At 44.0% G+C, this 18,785-nt stretch overlaps 1 protein-coding gene across 3 annotated transcripts; it reads left to right on the forward strand.

Moving 5' to 3' along the window:
- The first annotated feature begins 1,184 nt into the window (after positions 1–1,184).
- Positions 1,185–18,669, forward strand: LOC106585841 (vacuolar protein sorting-associated protein 54). 3 transcript variants are annotated; one of them, XM_014172526.3, is made up of 24 exons: positions 1,185–1,380; positions 2,900–3,071; positions 3,493–3,737; positions 4,137–4,221; positions 4,391–4,425; positions 4,669–4,800; positions 4,900–5,285; positions 5,658–5,784; positions 6,036–6,083; positions 6,497–6,604; positions 6,847–6,902; positions 10,689–10,785; positions 11,298–11,653; positions 13,588–13,717; positions 13,898–14,079; positions 14,189–14,301; positions 15,217–15,280; positions 15,403–15,508; positions 15,642–15,729; positions 16,163–16,284; positions 16,417–16,497; positions 16,608–16,715; positions 16,931–17,025; positions 17,369–18,669. In XM_014172526.3, exons 2-24 carry the CDS (start codon positions 2,930–2,932, stop codon positions 17,472–17,474), a joined length of 3,012 nt encoding a protein of 1,003 aa, XP_014028001.1. In that variant the 5' UTR covers positions 1,185–1,380; positions 2,900–2,929; the 3' UTR covers positions 17,475–18,669. The 3 variants fall into 3 exon arrangements, with proteins under 3 accessions (XP_014028001.1, XP_045561804.1, XP_014028010.1); XM_045705848.2 differs by having other exon boundaries at positions 6,054–6,083; XM_014172535.3 differs by lacking the exon at positions 6,036–6,083.
- Positions 18,670–18,785: the final 116 nt, after the last annotated feature.

Here is an 18,785-nt window from a genome sequence, read left to right on the forward strand (position 1 = left end):
ACCAACCGGTGTGGGGCCCATTGATCATCAGTTATCATATTAAAAACTGCAAACATTTGCCTTCATCCTATGGCAAAATGACAACAGTGGCAGGCCTGATCACTGACAATGACGAGACAGCCTATAGGGAGGAGGTCAGAGACCTGGCGGTGTGGTGCCAGGACAACAACCTCTCCCTCAATGTGAGCAAGATAAAGGAGCTGATCGTGGACTACAGGAAAAGGTGGGCCGAACAGGCCCCCATTAACATCAACAGGGAGCGGGTCGGGAGTTTCAACTATCATGGTCCAAACACACCAAGACAGTCGTGAAGAGGGCATGACAACACCTTTTCCCCCTCAGGAGACTGAAAAGATTTGGCATGGGTCCCCAGATCCTCAAAAAGTTCTACAGCTGCACCATCGAGAGCATCCTGACCAGTTGCATCAACGCCAGGTATAGTAACTGCTCGGCATCTGACCATAAGGCGCTACAGAGGGTAGTGCTTACGGCCCAGTACATCACTGAGACCAAGCCTCCTACCATCCAGGACCTATATACTAGATGGTGTCAGAGGAAAGCCCAAAAAATTGTCAAAGACTCCAATCACCAAAGTCATAGACTTTCTCTTCTACCGCACGGCAAGCGGTACCGGAGCACTCTTTCTTGAACTGCACTGTTGGTTAAGGGCTTGTAAGTAAGCATTTCACGGTAAGTCCTACACATGTTGTATTCAGCGCATGTGGGGGTGGCAGGTAGCCTAGTGGTTAGAGCCAGTACCCGAGAGGTTACTAGTGGGGCGACAGGTATCCTAGTGGTTAGCCTAGTGGTTAACCGAGAGGTTGCTAGATTGCTAGATCGAAACCACGAGCTGACAAGGTAAACACCTGTCATTCTGCTCCTGAACAAGGCAGTTAACCCACTGTCATTGTAAATAAGAAATTGTTCTTAACTGACTTGCCTAGTTAAATAAAAAATGTGACAAATAAAGTTTAAAATGTGTAGAACTGCAGCAAACTTGCTTTAAAACTGCAACATTTTCTCTACACCCCATAGCAAAATGTGTAAAATTGCAGGAAATTAACTTGCCATTTTTGTATCTATTCACTCACATGTGGGGGGCCACTAAAATGTTTTGCTCACAAGGTGGGGAGGGGGTGTATGGATGTGGGTACGCAGAGCCACTATGGCCCCCCCCACGCCCTTCCCTGCAGTAAACTATGTTGAAGCGGTGTGCTGTGACTGCATCGTTAAGCACGAAAGAACGCGAAGCTTGTTCGCGCAGTGCATTATGGTTACGGTACCGGCGGCGGTGGTTTACTTGATGTTTTCTCCTGGTTCGTCGAATGTTAACGTGATGGTGGAAAGAAGAATCAAGAACGAATGTGTTTCTAACAACAGGTACCAGACATGACGCACCTTCTTTTTTGTCTGCTCTTCAACAACAACAAAAAAGCTCAGCGGTCATGTATTTGTGTGGACTGCTTCCGTCTCTGTTTGGCTAGCATTCTGCTAGCTTCGATTATCAGTCTACGTGTAACCAGCTGGTCTCTTCAGGCCGCTGCAGTCGTGGGGAGCTACTCGAATATCGATGCTCGAAGAGTTCATCGTATCTTGTCTGTAAAGAGTAATTAGAAAATGGTCAATGACGGTTAATGTTGCCGCATGACGGGGAAATGTGAATGTGGACGGCGGTGTTTCATATTTAGCTATAGTAGCTAACTGGCTAACGTTACCTACTACTATCTTGTTCCCCACCTGAGATAGTTAAGGCGCTGCAGTTGTCTAGCAGTGTGGTGAGGCAAACACCTCTCTACTCAATTATCTAGCTATTCAAAAAGTGAAATAGCTAACGTTAAGTAGCTAACTAGATTAATGTAAGTAAAAACTGTCATCTGATCAGATAAGTTACCCAGCTAACGTCAGTTAATTGACCACATCGTCATCCCTGATGGAGTTGGAACATTATCTGAATCGCAGAAATAGCTGTTTATATTTTCTTGACATTTTGCATAGTAGAGTTTTGATCCATATAGCCCTAAGCTAGCGAATTTAGGCTGACTAGCTGTCCATTTAGTTAGTTAGCAAGCTACATGCATTAACATTTGACGTTGTTGATATAGGCAGCGACGACGTCATTGCCCAATGACGTGTGCAGTGTCTCGTGATGCACGTGGCGTTGGTGTAAATCAGTCATATGACAGACGTAATATATGTCTCTGGTGTAAATCATTTTGTTTTCTCATTTCACCCTGCATTCGATAATGTCAGTAACAGACAACACATCCATATTGACAGGAGCTGATTGTAGCCACCTTTCACCCTAATCTTTTCAACAGACTGATTAGACAACAAAGGATCTTCGCTCCTGTAGGCAGTTTATCATGGTCTCAGTTGCTTACACAACACTGTCTTCTAGTCTGATCATATTGGTTAACATAGGCCCTGTTCTAGGCACCCACTACCTTAACCACCAATGATGAATTACTTTGAATTTGATCATTCAGTTTAGTTAGACTGGGCAAGTTATGCAGACAAAGCAATAACTGAATCAATACACAGAGGAAGTGAGTCAAGGCATTGCTTTCCTCACTGTTCAGATTATAGCCTAACATCTGCACCTCTGAGCCAGAATTGTCTGAGCATCAATACATCAGCACTTTCACTTCTGCTTCACACTAGTGACTTGTGACAATAACTGAAAGTCATTGCCGTGCACAGAAAAATGGGCTGACTATTGAATGGATTGACTACTGACACACGTTTTCTCTGGCCCTATTTTCAATGCCATTGGACTAACAACTCTGCAGATGGTCTGGTTTAGTGTTTTGTTATTTTGTTACCGCAAACATGAATGTTTAGGCTACGTCTTCGTTTTGTATTGATACTCTCTGACTCAGTGCTATGTTTGCTAACTCAGCTAGCCTCCTTGGAGAGGTGCACCGATGCCATGGCCTCCCACAGCTCCTCCCCAGTGCCTCATCCCAGCAGTGGTGGCAGCGAGGGGATCTTCCGGAAGGACAGGGACCCTTCCTCACGACAATACAGGCCCGTCCACTCCCTGCCCGACGTCTGCCCCAAGGAGCCCACGGGTAAAGAACTAGCCTACAGTTGGCCAGCAGTCTTACAAGATGAATATATATAAAACTTCATCCTGTTTCATTGTTGATCAATCATATTCCTACTTGCAGTCTTATTTTCTACCCCTTCCCAAAGTTTGCACTTGTACACTCTCCCTCATGGACTTAAAAGAAATTGATTGTTGTAAGGCACTCCGTCCAGCCATTCTTGCACCAATCCAAAGCTTTTAAATGCATTAGCGGAAGTGAAATAGTGCACACTTCTTGGTGAAGGGTAGTAGAGAATTGGTAGCCTCGGTAAGAGCGCATCGGTGAGGATGGTGGGTCAGGCTAGAGAATTGGAGCGCAACCATGGAATGCATCTCAAGATGCATTAAATGTTTTATTACTGCTGAAGGTTTCTACTGACTACATTTCCCACGTGCCCTTGCAGGCGAGGCAACCCGGGGGCTATGCGAGGGCCCGTCGGTGGTGGCCGACCAGCACAGGTGGACGGTGTACAACTCCAAGGTGAACCTCCCAGCCGCGCTGAACGACCCACGGCTGGCCAAGAGGGAGTCTGACTTCTTCACCAAATCCTGGGGCCTGGACTTTGCCGAGACAGAAGTCATGCCCTCCTTCTACCTCCCCAACATCACAAAGGAACACTTTGGCCCCTACCTGCAGGAAACAGCTCAGGTAACGAACACACCCTGCTGCCCCTGTCATTCAGTTTGAATTATTCAGTAGATTGGACAGAAGTAGAGGCCACTGTCTGGCCTGGGTTGTGTTTGTTAGGGCATGCAACAGAAAACATTTAAAAACATGTTGCAATGGAAAAGAAAACATTGCATTTCTTATTGGGCAAGTCCAGATAGTCCCTTCCAGTTTGTCTGTTTGGTGCCTGATGAACACAGTCCAGGTGTCAAATCCTCTTTCTATTGTTTGAATGTAATGAACATGGCCTTTTAAGCTATTTCTAAGACTTCCCTCTTCCCTTTACTCATGGTCGAAATAGCACTAAGAAAATGTATCCACTATAATTAAACTGTATAAGCTATTAGGCCTAAACTAAATTGTGTCTGTGTTTCTCTGTAGAGGGAGAAAATCCATGAGCGATGCAAGAATATCTGTCCCAACAAGGATGAGCTGGATACTGTATCCAGCATCACAAACAACCACGGTATGCAATATTAAACAGCTCTGCACCATAATGACTGGGGCCTACAGTATCTATTCTGGACCATACGGACAAATCAATCTTATTTTGTTTTGTCAAATATCAAATTTCCTTTCAGTGTTGAAGTGAGTTGATTCAACTAATGTGCTCTTTCACTTTCTCTTCTTCGTAGACAAATCAAGAACAGAATTGGAGCAGGTGCCCAAGGTAATTACTTCCTCTTGTTTTGTTGTAACCATGTGAGTTGTGGGGATTTCTAGAGCCCTATTGAACCGTTTTGTCCCCTTGATTTGACTGTATGCTTTCATGATCCTCAAACAATACCGTAAACTTTTTTATATAATACATTTTTAATCGTATTACTATCTCCCATGTCTAGACAGAGCAGCACACATAATATTGCATTCTGGATTCCAAAATTAATATCTGCCTAATGTCTGGCTTAAACAGATCTTCATGAAGCCTGACTTTGCACTAGACGACCCAGCGACCTTTAACGCGGTCCTACCATGGTCCCACTTCAACAGCGCTGGGCGGAAGAGCAGCAGGGACATGGCATCGTCACGGTTACTACAGGAAAAGGTGAGCCGGCGAAAATTTGAACAGTTGTCATGTCCTGCATGTCCTTTCATTGCTTCACAGTCATGTTTCCTGTTGTTGGCTTCTCCCTCTCTCCATCAGCTGAGTCACTACCTCGACGTGGTGGAGGTGAGCATCGCGCGCCAGATCTCCCTGCGCTCCGAGGCTTTCTTCCACGCCATGTCCTCCCAGCACGAGCTCCAGGACCACCTCACCGAAACCGCCCGCGCCGTGGCTGTCCTCCGGGGCCGCACGGCCGCCATCGAACGCATCATGTGCGAAGGCCCGCTGCGGGCACTGCGGCAGGCGTTGACGCGCTCCAACTGCGCGCGGCTGCACAACAAGCTGAAGCTGATGGCGGCGGTGCATCAGAGCCAGCCCACTGTGCAGCTGCTGCTCTCCACCTCGGAGTTCGTTGGGGCCCTGGAGCTCATCGCCACCACCAAGGAGGTGCTGCAGCAGGAGCTGCAGGGGATACACAGCTTCAGGTGGGGGGTGGGGGGGGGGGGTGGGTGTGTGTAGCATGTTTGTGTTACATAGATCTATCGACGCACACGGTGGTGACACTTGTCTGATTAAATGCGCTGACACTCATGAGACAAACAACATCAAATCATAGTAAGCAGCACTCCACACCAACTATTTATTGTGAGTAAGCTTGAAGCACATACAGCGTGGTTGCAGAACTGTATCATGCTGTAAGTTTAAAATACACACCACTTCTAGTCAGAATACTTTTCACAGAGTTTCATGTCAATATAAGTCATTTTAAATACGAGTCCCATAGTGAAATACTCTGTGTATTCTGAGTGTGGCCTTTGGACCCTGTGACGTCTCCTGTCCCCCCCCCCCACCTGCAGACACCTGGGCTCGCAGCTGTGTGAGATGGAGAAGCTGATAGACAAGATGATGGTGGAGGACTTTAGCATGTACTCCAGGAGTGACCTCAGCAGGAGTCTGGAGGACGACGGACAGGTCATGGAGAAGGTCTGTACCATTGAGATAAAAATATAAACAATGTTTACATTTTAATTCTGTGGTCGTTATATTTAACTCATAGATTCTCAAATGACTTACCTGGCTACACAAAGGTTTAAATGTACTAAATCCACTGTCAGAAGACAGCGAAAAATAAGTTATGGTTTGAACTCTATAGGTTGAGTTTAACCATAAATGGAAAATGTTGAGAATGTGTAGATGTAGTTGGAGCATCAAACTGAGGTTGTGTTTTGTCACAGTGGTCACTGTTCTCACAGATGCAATACAAACGTTCAGTCTCAATAAAGGTGGGTCTGATTCTTCCGAACAAGTTTGCTACTTGGAATCAAGTGGATAAAAATGGCACATTTTGGGTACTCTTGTATAGATTGTTCAGATCAGAGGAAAACATCAATGTGTTGATCTCTTCAATCATCAACCTAATTTACATTTCAGTAGCACAATTGGCAATTGCCTTTTTGTTATTATGGGTAAGGGTAACTTTGAATGACTCTGAAGGGGATTTTAATTATCCCCATTATGCGGAAATCGTTGTCTTAATTGGTTTGAAATATGAATCTCTTTGTTTATCAGTTTATTGTAATTTAATTGATGAATTGGTGTGTGATCATAATTGATCTCTTGAAGTGAAGAATTACTCTGATTGGAGTTATTGGGTTTTATAGTATTGCTCAATCTCTGTGTGTGTGGGGGGAGACAGGACAGGCTGGAGTCTCTGGTGTTTGGCTTGCTCAGGCAGCGGAAGCTGGATTTTCTGGACATCTACAGCGACGAGATGATCCTAGCAGCCAAGAGCATCGTCACACAGGTAAAAGACCAGACATAAAAAGCATCGGAGAACAGACTTATACTTCATGATCATAAACATTTATGGTGAAATTAGGAAAAGGGTTTTGACATGTTAAGAGTATTTCCCAAACCTCTCCTCCAGCACCCCCTCTGAGTTCCACTTTTTTGGTCTATTCCTGAACTAGCACACCTGTATCAAACGAGAAATACATTTTGAGTTGGTAAAACAGATATGGAAAGTAACATACTCTTATCCCACAGTCTGTTGTCGACTCGGTGTCGCAGATTGAAGAAATCGACACTGACATCGTCACAAAGTGAGTAGTACAGCTAGCTATACATTGAATGCGTTTGTATTTGCTTGAGCACATTGAGCTGCTGGTAATATCTACCGAATGCACTGGAGGTGTTGTCAAAATATGGCCTGGTGTTCTGAGAATCCTTCCTCAACAAAGGAAAGGAAGCTAAACCATTTGGTTATGGTCGTCTTAACAACAACAATGAGAGTTAGACTGCGTTCATCTGTCATCCTGCCATTGAAAGGAGCGCTTGGAATATGACGCGAGGGCTGTGAAACCAATCTGGGTGTGGAAATCTAATTATGAGGGCGTAACGTTAGATTATCAGATAAACGTATTGTTTAGAACAGGGCTCTTCAACAGTCGGCCCGCTGGCCAAATTCTGCCTTCAGATCATTTGATTTGGCCCCGTAAGTTTTCTTTTTTTGTTATTGAATTTTCATTGTTGCATAAATAGAGACAGACAGTGCCTTCGGAAAGTATTCAGACCCCTTGACTTTTTCCACATTTTGTTACGTTACAGCCTTATTCAAAAATGTATTCAATAAATACAAATCCTCAGCAATCTACACACAATACCTCATAATGACAAAGCAAAAACAGGTTTTTAGACATTTTTGCTAATGTAATAACTTATTTACATAAGTTATCAGACCCTTTGTTATAAGACTCGAAATTGTGCTCAGGTGCATCCTGTTTCCATTGATCATCCTTGATGTTTTTACAACTTGATTGGAGTCCACCTGTGGTAAATTCAATAGAGTGGACATGATTTGGAAAGGCACACACCTGTCAATATAAAGGTCCTATATTTGACAGTGCATTCAGAGCACAAACCAAGCCATGAGGTCAAAGGAATTGTCCGTAGAGCTCTGAGACAGGGTTGTCAAGGCACAGATCTGGGGAAGGGTACCAAAAAATGTCTGCAGCATTGAAGGTCCCCAAGAACACAGTGGCCTCCATCATTCGTAAATGGAAGAAGTTTGGAACCACCAAGACTCTTCCTGGAGCTGGTCGCCCGGCCAAACTGAGCAATCGGGGGAGAAGAGCCTTGGTCAGGGAGGTGACCAAGAACCTGATGGTCACTCTGACAGCTCTAGAGTTCCTCTGTGGAGATGGGAGAACCTTTCAGAAGGACAACCATCTTGCAGCACTCCACCAATCAAGGGCTTTATGGAGTGGGCAGACGGAAGCCTCTCCTCAGTAAAAGGCACATGACAGCCCGCTTGGAGTTTGCCAAAGGCACCTAAAGACTCCGACCATGAGAAACAAGATTATCTGGTCTGATGAAATCAAGATTCAACTCTTTGGCCTGAATGCCAAAATTCTCTGGTCTGATGAAACCAAGATTCACGCCTGAATGCCAAGCGTCACGCCTGGAGGAAACCTGGCACCATCCCTACGGTGAAGCATGGTGGTGGCAGCATCATGCTGTGGGGATGTTTTTCAGGGACTGGGAGACTAGTCAGGATCAAGGGAAAGATAAAAGGAGCAAAGTACAGAGAGATCCTGGATGAAAACCTGCTCCAGAGCGTGCAGGACCTCAGAATGGGGCGAAGGTTCACCCTTCTAACAGGACAACAACCTTAAGCACACAGCCTGAAAATAGCTGTGCAGCAATGCTCCCTAACCAACCTGTCGGTGCTTGAGAGGATCTGCAGAAAATTTGAGAATCTCCCCAAATACAGGTGTGCCAAGCTTGTAGTATCATACCCAAGAAGACTTGAGGCTGTAATCGCTGCCAAAGCTGCTTCAACAAACTACTGAGTAAAGGGTCTGAATACTTATGTAAATGTGATATTTCAGTTTATTTTTAATACATTTGCAAAAATGTCTAAACTAGTTTTTGCTTGATCATTATGGGGTATTGTGTGTAAATTGAGGGGGGGGGAACAATTTTATTCAATTTTAGAGTAAGGCTGTAACGTAAAACAAAACGTGGAAAAAGTCGAGGTTTGAATATTTTCCAAATGCACTTGATCGTATCCCAATTTAATCAAGGTTTGAAATTAAGTCTTGGAATTTGGTCAGTTTGTATATTTGTACTTTTCTATCTGCTATGTTCTTAAAGTTTGTCATCACAATACCCCTGGGTCGTATTCGCTAGACACCAACTGGAAGAACCTGAATATGTCCAATAACCGATTTAACCCTATTCTCAGCCTGCTGGTAGAGTATTTTTTTGACAATGGATTTAAAAGTGGATATGAACAAAACATTTAAATTAAACTTGATTGTTCAACTCCCAGCCCTCCTCCATTATTTAAAGCCAAACATTGGATTTTCCTGTGTGTGCATGCATGCGTACGTACATACATATACAGTTGCAAGAAACAGTTTGAACCCTTTGGAATTACCTGGATTTCTGCATTGATTACTCATAATGTGGTCTGATCATCTAAGTCACAATAATAGACACAATCTGACTAAACTAATAACACACAAACAGTTGTACTTTTACATTTTTTATTGAAGACATTGTGTGTGTGTGTGTGTGTGTGTGTGTGTGTGTGTAGGCATGTAGCCTACACACACACACACACACAGGCAACTATTTTCAGCTGGCAGGCTGACCCTGGAATATGTTTCTGATTCACAGTGAGGGCTTTATGTAGGCACTTCGGACTAAGAATAGGGTACCTTTCTTTTTTAAATAAAAAAATACTTATTTTGGTGAAAAATATTATTTCAATTGACAACACTACTGGGCAACATAAATTGGTTAAACCACATTTCATGACCCATGGGTTCAATTCATCAATATTCAGACTTAAAAGTTGTGTATATAATAATAATAATAATAATAATAAAAAAACTGCACGTTGTCATATTTTCTCAATGTAGTCTAAACATGTGGAAAAACCTGGATCATTTAGAAATGTAAGAATCATTTTGAGGGACATACACCACTTGAAAACACATTAATTTGAATGTAATTGAATGTTAATATTTTGGACATACACAATTACCATAATTTGACATCAGTCCTCATAAAACAATGCTTTACCTACCTATGAAAGCCATTGAAGCAGACCTGAAGTAAAAAATATATATATTGTTCACATGAGTAAAAATGCTATGCAAATTACCATTCTGGTATGACCCTCCTGGTAGAGCTCTGTTATTTCCAAAATAAACATCAAGCTGGCAAAGAAAAAGAAGAAAAAAAACATTCTTGTTTGTTGTTAGTAATAGGAATTTAAGGTGACATTTTTTTCTTGATGTTTTTCAAGAGACCATTTTTAAAGGATGAAGAACCTCTTTCTGATAATTGAAAAAAAACATGCTTATTTTATTTCATAATATACATAATTTAAAACGGCCAAGTTCTATTCACAATGGTATTCAGTTGGTAAGAGACAGACATTCAGTAAATACTAGGAATAGATTGTCCACCATCTGTGTTATCCAGACAGAAAAGAGAAATAGGCAAAAGAACATTTCAATTTAGAGCAATAAAGAAATGGAATAAATTAACTGAGCAAACCAGAAACCTTTCAATATATACATTTAAACATTTATTTTAAAACGATTTACATATAATACATAGAAATGTTGTGGGACTATAGTAGATGAAGAATCAATATTTTTTTAGATTGAGTATTTATTTGGTCATTATGTTTGTAATAGTGCGTTATATGTGAAAATGCGTTCGTATTATAAAATGTATTTTAATGTTTAAGGACTCTTGGAAGATTAGTCCAAATGGGGACTAAAAGAGATCCAAATCAAATCTGTTGCAAAACGTTTTGATATGGTTTGCATTAATGAATACGACCCTTCTCTCTGCTTCTGGTTGGTCAGGCTGGCAGACCAGATGCGTCTGATGACCTTCCCCCAGTGGTTTGAGCTGCTGAAGTCCGTCTTTGAGAACTTCATTCTCTTCCTGAAGAGGATCAAGGTGAGGATCATACTTTATTAAAATACAATCCCGGTCGGTTAGATTTAATCAAAATGGGATTTATGGAATTGTCCTCTTGCGGAATAGAATACTTGAAGAAAGTTTTAAGAGGTAAAGAAAATGAAAGGTAGTTAGATGTCTTGCTATATAAATTGGCATAAAAGAATAGAATAACACTTTAGCATTTGTTATTTTGGCGGTGTCTACACATTTTTCTTTGGTTGACATGCAAACCAGCTGTTTAAAGTGCATTACTTTACTGGCCCGTTGTAGGACTCGAAGTTGATGATCTGTGCCTTTTAATTTATCTGGTGTAGTTAGCAAGGTTGGGGTCAATTCCATTTAAATTCAAGAAGTACACTGAAATACCAATTCTCTTCAAGGCTTTTCAATAAGGGACATTTCTAGTTGGAATTGTTTACTTTCTGAATTGACTGGAATTTAAATGGAAGTGACCCCACCCTGGTAGTTGGTTCCTCTGTCCTATACGTTGACCATATGTCCTCATCCAGGCAACGCTCAGTGTGGTGAGGAATGTGGTGCTGGAGGCGCTGGACAGCAACCAGAAGAGCCGTCTGCTAGAGCGGGCTGCAGCAGGGGGCCTGGCTGAGGCCCCAGGGACCCCTCTCAATCAGGGGGAAGCAGAACTGGCCTACCTCACCCATGAGGGCCTGTTCATCAGCGATGCTCTAAATGATGCCCAGCTGCACCTGGGGGCAGGCGGTGGCCAGGAGCAGAGCTCCACGGTGGGGCCCAGGCAGGCCCTGTCACGTTTGGATGGTTGTGGTAGTGACTCCGCCTCAGGGACCACCGAGTCGTCCTCCAGCAGGGAACACGCTTTCCAGCCAGGAGGGTCCGCCGGCATCTCGTGAGTCACTCACCACCTTCACCAACCACAAACACACACTGTTAACACTACTGAGTCAGGTTATACTGTGCTGGCCTGGTTATTTTTGCCACCAAAGTAAAGTTTGGGTTGGCAAGGCAGTGTGAAAAAGATTCAGTACATGCTGCACAGCTGTATACACTCAGGAAATCAAAGTAACTGTCCAGTGTTTCCAGATTTCTATCAAATATGGCCTATAATTAATTACAATATAAGTGAGTTTTTCTTCCTATATGTTTTAAGGAAGTATGTTAAAAAGCAGCTTTTCTGTGTTTGAATGGTGTGAGCATATCCCAACCAGAGAATACAGGGTTATTCAAAAAGGGGCTTAGGTGGTGGGCGTGGCAGTGGGCACAGTTGGTCTGTTGGCGAGGCAACATTTTTGGCCCCCATTTTGGTGGTGCAAAGACATTTAAGTTAAGCCAATTTCCTGAAATTCTACACATTTCTCAATTGACTTTGTGGTTTTTATAGCTAATTTCCTGCAATTCTACATATTCTCCCATGGAGCTGAGAGAACATTTAGCCGTTTTAAAGCAAGTTTCCGTCAATTCTATGCATTTTGCCATGGTTAACCCTAGAGTCTATGTCCGCTCCCCTTTGGAAATCAAGTTGACGTAATAAAAAAATCCCCCAGTTTAAGCTAGAGATATCCACCGCACCCTCTGATGTCAGCCTTCTGCTTCTGAAGGCGGAAGCTGGCTGAGCTACAGCAGTGTTTGTTAGACCAGGAGACATCCCGAAAATCGGTTCCTCACAAACGTCTGTAGCGTCCAAACAGGTTGGCCTACAGAACTATAATGACCCCTTTTTTATATAAAGACTCACAAGCTCCATTTTTCCCTACGACCCCCACAAGCGTCACGGGACTCGTCTACAGTCGGTACTGCCGATATGCCAACCTCTGTCTGTAGCATCCGAACAGTTTGGGCTACACAATAATATGACCCCTCTGTGGAAAGGTGAGACTCTATGACGCCTCACAAGACTCGTCTCAAGGTAGCCCAGTATGAGTTCAAACAAATTCTGGAAGTATACACTTGTTGGACAGTTTTTTGTTTTTAGGTACACCACCTCATACACGAAACTGGACCTACAGACAGTGAGTCACGTGGCCGTGGCTTGCTATATAAAGCAGGCAGACATGCATCGTGGCATTCTGTTAGGGTTCCATTGAACGTTATAATGGGCAAAACGAGTGACCTAAGCGACTTTGAGCGGCAGTCCTGTGTGCGAAAAACAAGCCCGTTGATGAGAGAGGTCTAAAGAGAATGGCAAGAATCGTGCAAGCTAACAGGCGGGCCACGAAGACAAATAACGGCACAGTACAACAGTGGTGTGCAGAACGGCAACTAGTCGATCCTTGTCACGGATGGGCTATTGCAGCAGACGACCACACCGGGTTCCACTCCTATCAGCTAAATATAAGAAGCGGCTCCAGCGGGCACACGATGACCAACACTGGACAATTGTGGAGTGGAATAACATTGCGTGCTCCAACGAATCCCGGTTCCTGTTGTGTCATGCTGATGACAGTCAAGATTTGGTTTAAGCCAGGATGGATCCATCCTGTCTGGTGTCAACGGTATAGGCATTAAATGTAATGGTGTGGGGCACACGTTAAGTCCCTTGATACCAATTGAGCAACATTTCCATGCCCTGAAGAATTCAGGCTGGGGGAGGGGGGGGGTGACCTGGTACTAGATGGCTGTACCGAATAAACTGCCCAATGAGTGTATACATGTTTGAGGGTTGGGACCAGCTGGGACCTTTTTATACTCTGTAGTAGACAATAAAAAAATGGAGTGTCCCTTCCTCAGTGCCATCTGTATTCTGTACAAAAGAAATAGAATGTAAAAAAAAAAAAAAAGTGTCTTTCTAGTAATTGTATTTCTATGTTGTCTGTCCGGCTGCAGGTCCAGTGAGGACATGATGCCCAGTGACCTGGAGCTGGGCCGCGTGGCCAATAACATCCAGGAGCTGCTCTACACCGCCTCAGACGTCAGCCACGACCGCTGTGTCAAAGTCCTCATGGCCAGAGCCAAGGTAGCTAGCTAGCTTAACGCATGCCATGACAGGATAAACACACTAATGGCTAATGTGTGACTGTACAGGCAGGGTTTGAATTTCCATTGATGTTCTGAATTGACAATGTAAAATTGGAATAACTCCAACCCTGCTGGTAGTAGTTTGTAACCTTGAATAATCACTTTCTCTCTCCGCCAGGATGGCTCCCTGGAGCGTCTGAGCTCGGCTGAGTTTGTGTTTCTGTCCCAGGCGGTGGAAGGCTTTGTGAGGGACACGGAGGAGCTGTGCTGCAGACGCAGCGTGTCCCTAAGGGGGGCGCTACAGAGCCAGGCCAACCGCTTTGTCCACCGCTTCCACGAGGAGCGCAAGACCAAGCTCAGGTATTAGACTGTAGAGTATACACACACACACCTTAGTAGGGAATAGATGTGCAATACTTCAGGAACTTGAATACTGTCTATCTTAACTGTGTGTGTGGGTTCTCTCCAGTCTGCTGCTGGACAATGAGCGGTGGAAACAGGCAGAGGTTCCTGCAGAATTCCAGGACCTGGTTAACTCCATAGCAGATGGCAGGATCACACTACCCGAACGCAAACCCCAAGGTAATATACCATTTGAGCTTAAAATTAACACCCGCCAGCCACGTGTAGATTTAGATATTGGCAGGTAAGAATGTCTATTTCACCAGCCATGTTGGCGGGTGGTCAATTTGCAGGGCTCTACAGTGCGAGCTTTACATTCGCGAATAAAAATTGTCAAAAGTCAAGTATGAGCACAGTTAGGGTTTGAAAAATGCTGCGATATCTGTTTATGAAGTATTTCTGCTGTTCTGTTTCATAGCTGCTAATCGCTCAAATATATAGGAATCCTATATCCCAACTCTCGCTGTAACACTGCCTGGCAGGTGAGCTGTCCACACTGAATTAAGTGCTGATAGATTCATTTTTGGAGGCGCTGTGCACAGGTATGAAAGTTGGTCTAATTTACTCAAGTTTACAAAGTGAAACTTTGTCCTCGTGTTTTTTGGTTATTTACATTGCGCCGTTGTTTTTCAACGTTAGTTTGAGTCTGCTGCTTCGACTGATAGCAAAGAGAGAGATCCCAAATCTCAGAGACACTTAAAGGGGCAGCTGAACATTTTGTCTATGATATTTTGGACTCGGGTCACAAAAAAATGAAATGAAATTCAGCAATATACCACATTACTTCGTACTAATACATTTCTGGTTTTTAGAAACATTACAAAGCGTTAAAAAAAAAAATGTTTTATGTAATTATGGCAAAAATATTTTGGCTGGTAAAAGACCTGAGTGGCTGGTAGATATTTTCATCTACCTGCCACAGTGGCTGGTGGATCACAAAGTGAATTTTAGGCTATGTATACCATGCTTACCATAGTCTGTCACTGACCCACGCTCTGCACAACTGTCAGTCCAGGTTCCCGATGGTCAGCCCCCCAAAAAATATTTGGCTGTCCCTAGACTGACTGAGTTTATTTTCTGTCTTCTCAACACCAGGCACAGAAGAAAGGAAACCAAGTGATTATTTACACATTGATGGCCAGAAATATGCTGTTGTCGGGTGAGTTTTGATTTACTAACTACGATAAATGCGCCTTTCCACTCCCACATTCAAAACAGAATGCATGTAGGGAAAAATGATATGACCCATATTGACTGGTGACCTCGTGTCCTCCTCATCAGCACGGTGTTACTACTGATCCGGATCTTCCTGGAGTACTGTCAGTGTGTCAACGACATCCCTTCCATCTCCACAGACATGCTCACCCGCCTCTCAGACCTACTCAAGGTAACAACACACCACCCCCTGTGTGGCAACAGTCTAGAAGGATGGTCTGAGAGTTGGCTACATTTACCTGGCAAGCATCCCACTAACAAACTGCCATGTTGTATTGAATGGTCCCTGACTCTCTCTCTGACAGCACTTCAACTCGCGGAGCTGCCAGCTGGTCCTGGGGGCAGGAGCACTACAAGTGGTGGGACTCAAGACCATCACCACTAAAAACCTGGGTATGTACCAGAGTATGTGAGCGGCGCTGGAGCGAGGAGTGGAGCGTGCGATTCCCAAAGGCCGGAGCGTCGGTAGCGCTCACGTCACGAGCTCAGGGCATGCCCGGCCCAGCATGCATTTGTATTCTACTTGTGCGACGCTATCTAGAGCCCCTTGCTTTAATTCGGTAAATATTTTAATAAAGAAACTGAGAACACAGATGCTGAATCAAGGTGACTTACAAAGAGCAAGCGAGGGAGTGTGGTGATGTAGTGTCCACAACTAAAGAATCATTGTTGAATCTGAAAAGATACGTATCCCTAAAGCATGATGGTAGACTTACTACATGCACATGCTTTGCCCCACTACAGGGTTACCTCTACATTAGTATAGCTGTTTGTTCCTGTCTGTGTTGTCCGTGTAGAAATAACCATAGTGTGCCTCTTTCCTCAGCCCTGGCCTCTCGCTGTCTTCAGCTGGTGGTTCACTACATTCCCGTCATCAGGGCCCACTTTGAGACCAAGCTGACGCCCAAGCAGTACAGCGTCCTCAGGCACTTTGACCACATCACTAAGGTGAGCACTGACCTGCACAGACCTCCGCGCACGAGGACAGTACTCTAGTTCGGAGATTCACTTGTAAGCCGTGAGTGACATGACGTGTAGGCCTTTTTTGAGTTTTAAGAATCTTTTTTTCTTTTTTGCCAGGACTACAGCGATCACATAGCAGAGATCTCTGCTAAACTGGTGTCGATCATGGACAGCATGTTTGAGAAGGTGCTGTCTAAGGTGAGTTCTACAGGTCCAAACCACTAACGCTCCCCGTCTAACCTACAATACCACTTTATAAGATCGCTGTAGCCAATGTCAATCAACATATCTACTTCGTCTCCCGCCAGTATGAAGTCAAGGCCCCCATGCCGTCGGCCTGCTTTCGCAACGTCTGTAAACAAATGGCCAAAATGCATGAAGCCCTCTACGAGCTGCTACCTGAGGAACAGGCACAGGTAATATGCCAATAATACCACAGAGATCCTATTCAATGACTTCTAATTATTCAAATGTGTAATAATGAACTACGCTATAGTTACTTCTACCGCTATTCTCATGCGCTTTTACAACATACTGGGCACGGTCCAGGTTGTCTTCATTGCATTCGCAGCTGACTAGATATGTAGAGTTTTTGAGGGTAACGTTGTCTGTTTGTTTTCTCTGGGCCTAGATGTTGTTCCTGAGGATCAATGCCAGCCTTAAAATTCACCTTAAAAGGCAGCTGGCCCGTCTCGGGGTGCACCACGACGGTGGACCTCAACACGGGTGAGTGTTTCTCAAGTCGGATTCTGTGGGGGTTGAGAGAGAGCATTTCTGTAATATTGCCCCAAAAATTTGTCCTGCAGTTCTCTGCTTGACCATACCAAAAATAGAGTAATAAACAGGTATTTACACGACACAGATTTAACCTACTCCTGGACTAAAAAGCATGCTCAATGGAGAATCTCTAATGAAAGTCATTTTTCCAGAACTAGGCTTAATGTGTCTGATAAAACAGCTTCTTGTCACTAAAGCTAAAGGACAATTTCAATGGACTTGTTGATGACTTGAAAGCACTTCTGATTCTCTCCCCCCCCCATCCCCCATAATGACTCTCACCCCGCTCCAGGCTGGTGACGGTGGATGTCGCGTTTTACACTGAGAACGTTCAATCACTGAGGACACTTGAAAAGCTAGACTTGAACATGGCTGAGATCTGGGAGCAGAAGAGGTGATGGGGGTAGTAACGCCATGTTAACCCACCCTGGAGGGAGGGGAGAAACTAACTCTAATCAGATTCTTGTTGTAAAGAGACTGCACCTCCAGCAGCCAGCCTGCCCAGGGATCTCACTGAAGCCCACACTGTCTGGGTACAGAAAGAGAGTGGCGGAGGTCTGGTAGTGGTGCTTCCTCAAGGGAGAAACTGTCCCAGGCAGCAACGGTGTGGTACCAAACACTGAAGCGGCCATTGTGTAGGACAGGCTACATAACATGGCACCCTATTCCCTATACAGTGTACCACTAGTGCATGATATAGGGAATAGGGTGCCATTTCAGACACTGACATGGGCTTTTTTTTTTAAAGAGCAGCTCTCTGGGGTGGGGGGCTACAAGAGACTTTTAGGATGCAACTGCTGCCCGTTACCTCATCACACTGTAATTCAACTATAGATGATTTATTAAAAACAGATGAATAAATGGACTGAAATGCTGACATGGTTCAGAACATGTCACTTACTGGAGAAACAGATTTTTTCAGGTTGAAAGCATGGTTTTTCTTGCGTCGGTCAACGAAGTAAGGAATAACAAGGCCACTTCGACGGATTCAGACCTATGTTTAAGCTAAATGGCATTTAAGTTGACTAAAACATTGTTCTTTAAAGAGAGCTTCAGATGGAGCATAATTTGCATACAAATTCCTTCCAATCCTCAATTGTTATAGCGTTCCCTTCCATGGCCCTAAATTAAACCTTTACTGTACAATGCGACTATATGCACAGTTGTTCCCTAATGCCCGAGCTAAGTCATTCTATTTAAAGCATGAACGAACATTAGCCTCTTTTTTAAAGTAGTCAAGCTCCAACCAAAAGTCTTGTTTCCTAGTTCTATTCACTGCCTGTCTACACTGTGAGCATTACACCTTATGCAAGAGGATCTAATGGTGTATATAACAAAAAGCACCATCCAGTAAAAAGTGGTCTACTTCAAAAGTGCCTACTTTTGATAAATATCAAAGACAGACTTCTTTACAATAGTATACTGTTTGAGTGCCTGTGTATGTTTGTCTGTGAGTGTATGACTGTTGGGCACTCATTGCTGCTCTGGTTAAGATGGGTAAGGAAGTGTGGCAAACTGGAATTCTGACCTCATGCCTGAGTGTTTGTCTTGAATCCCAGGAAACTGAATAAAACATGGGACAATATGGAAGAATTTCTACTTTGGTCTTTTCTCTCTGTCCATCTGCTGCCCATGATCGAGATGGAATCATCCAGACAAGAACCATTACACCAGCGCTCTCCAACCCTGTTCCTGGAGAGCTACCCTCC

This window comes from Salmo salar, chromosome 02 (assembly GCF_965601325.2).
Source record: "Salmo salar chromosome 02, fSalSal1, whole genome shotgun sequence".
Classification (NCBI taxonomy): Eukaryota; Metazoa; Chordata; class Actinopteri; order Salmoniformes; family Salmonidae; genus Salmo; species Salmo salar.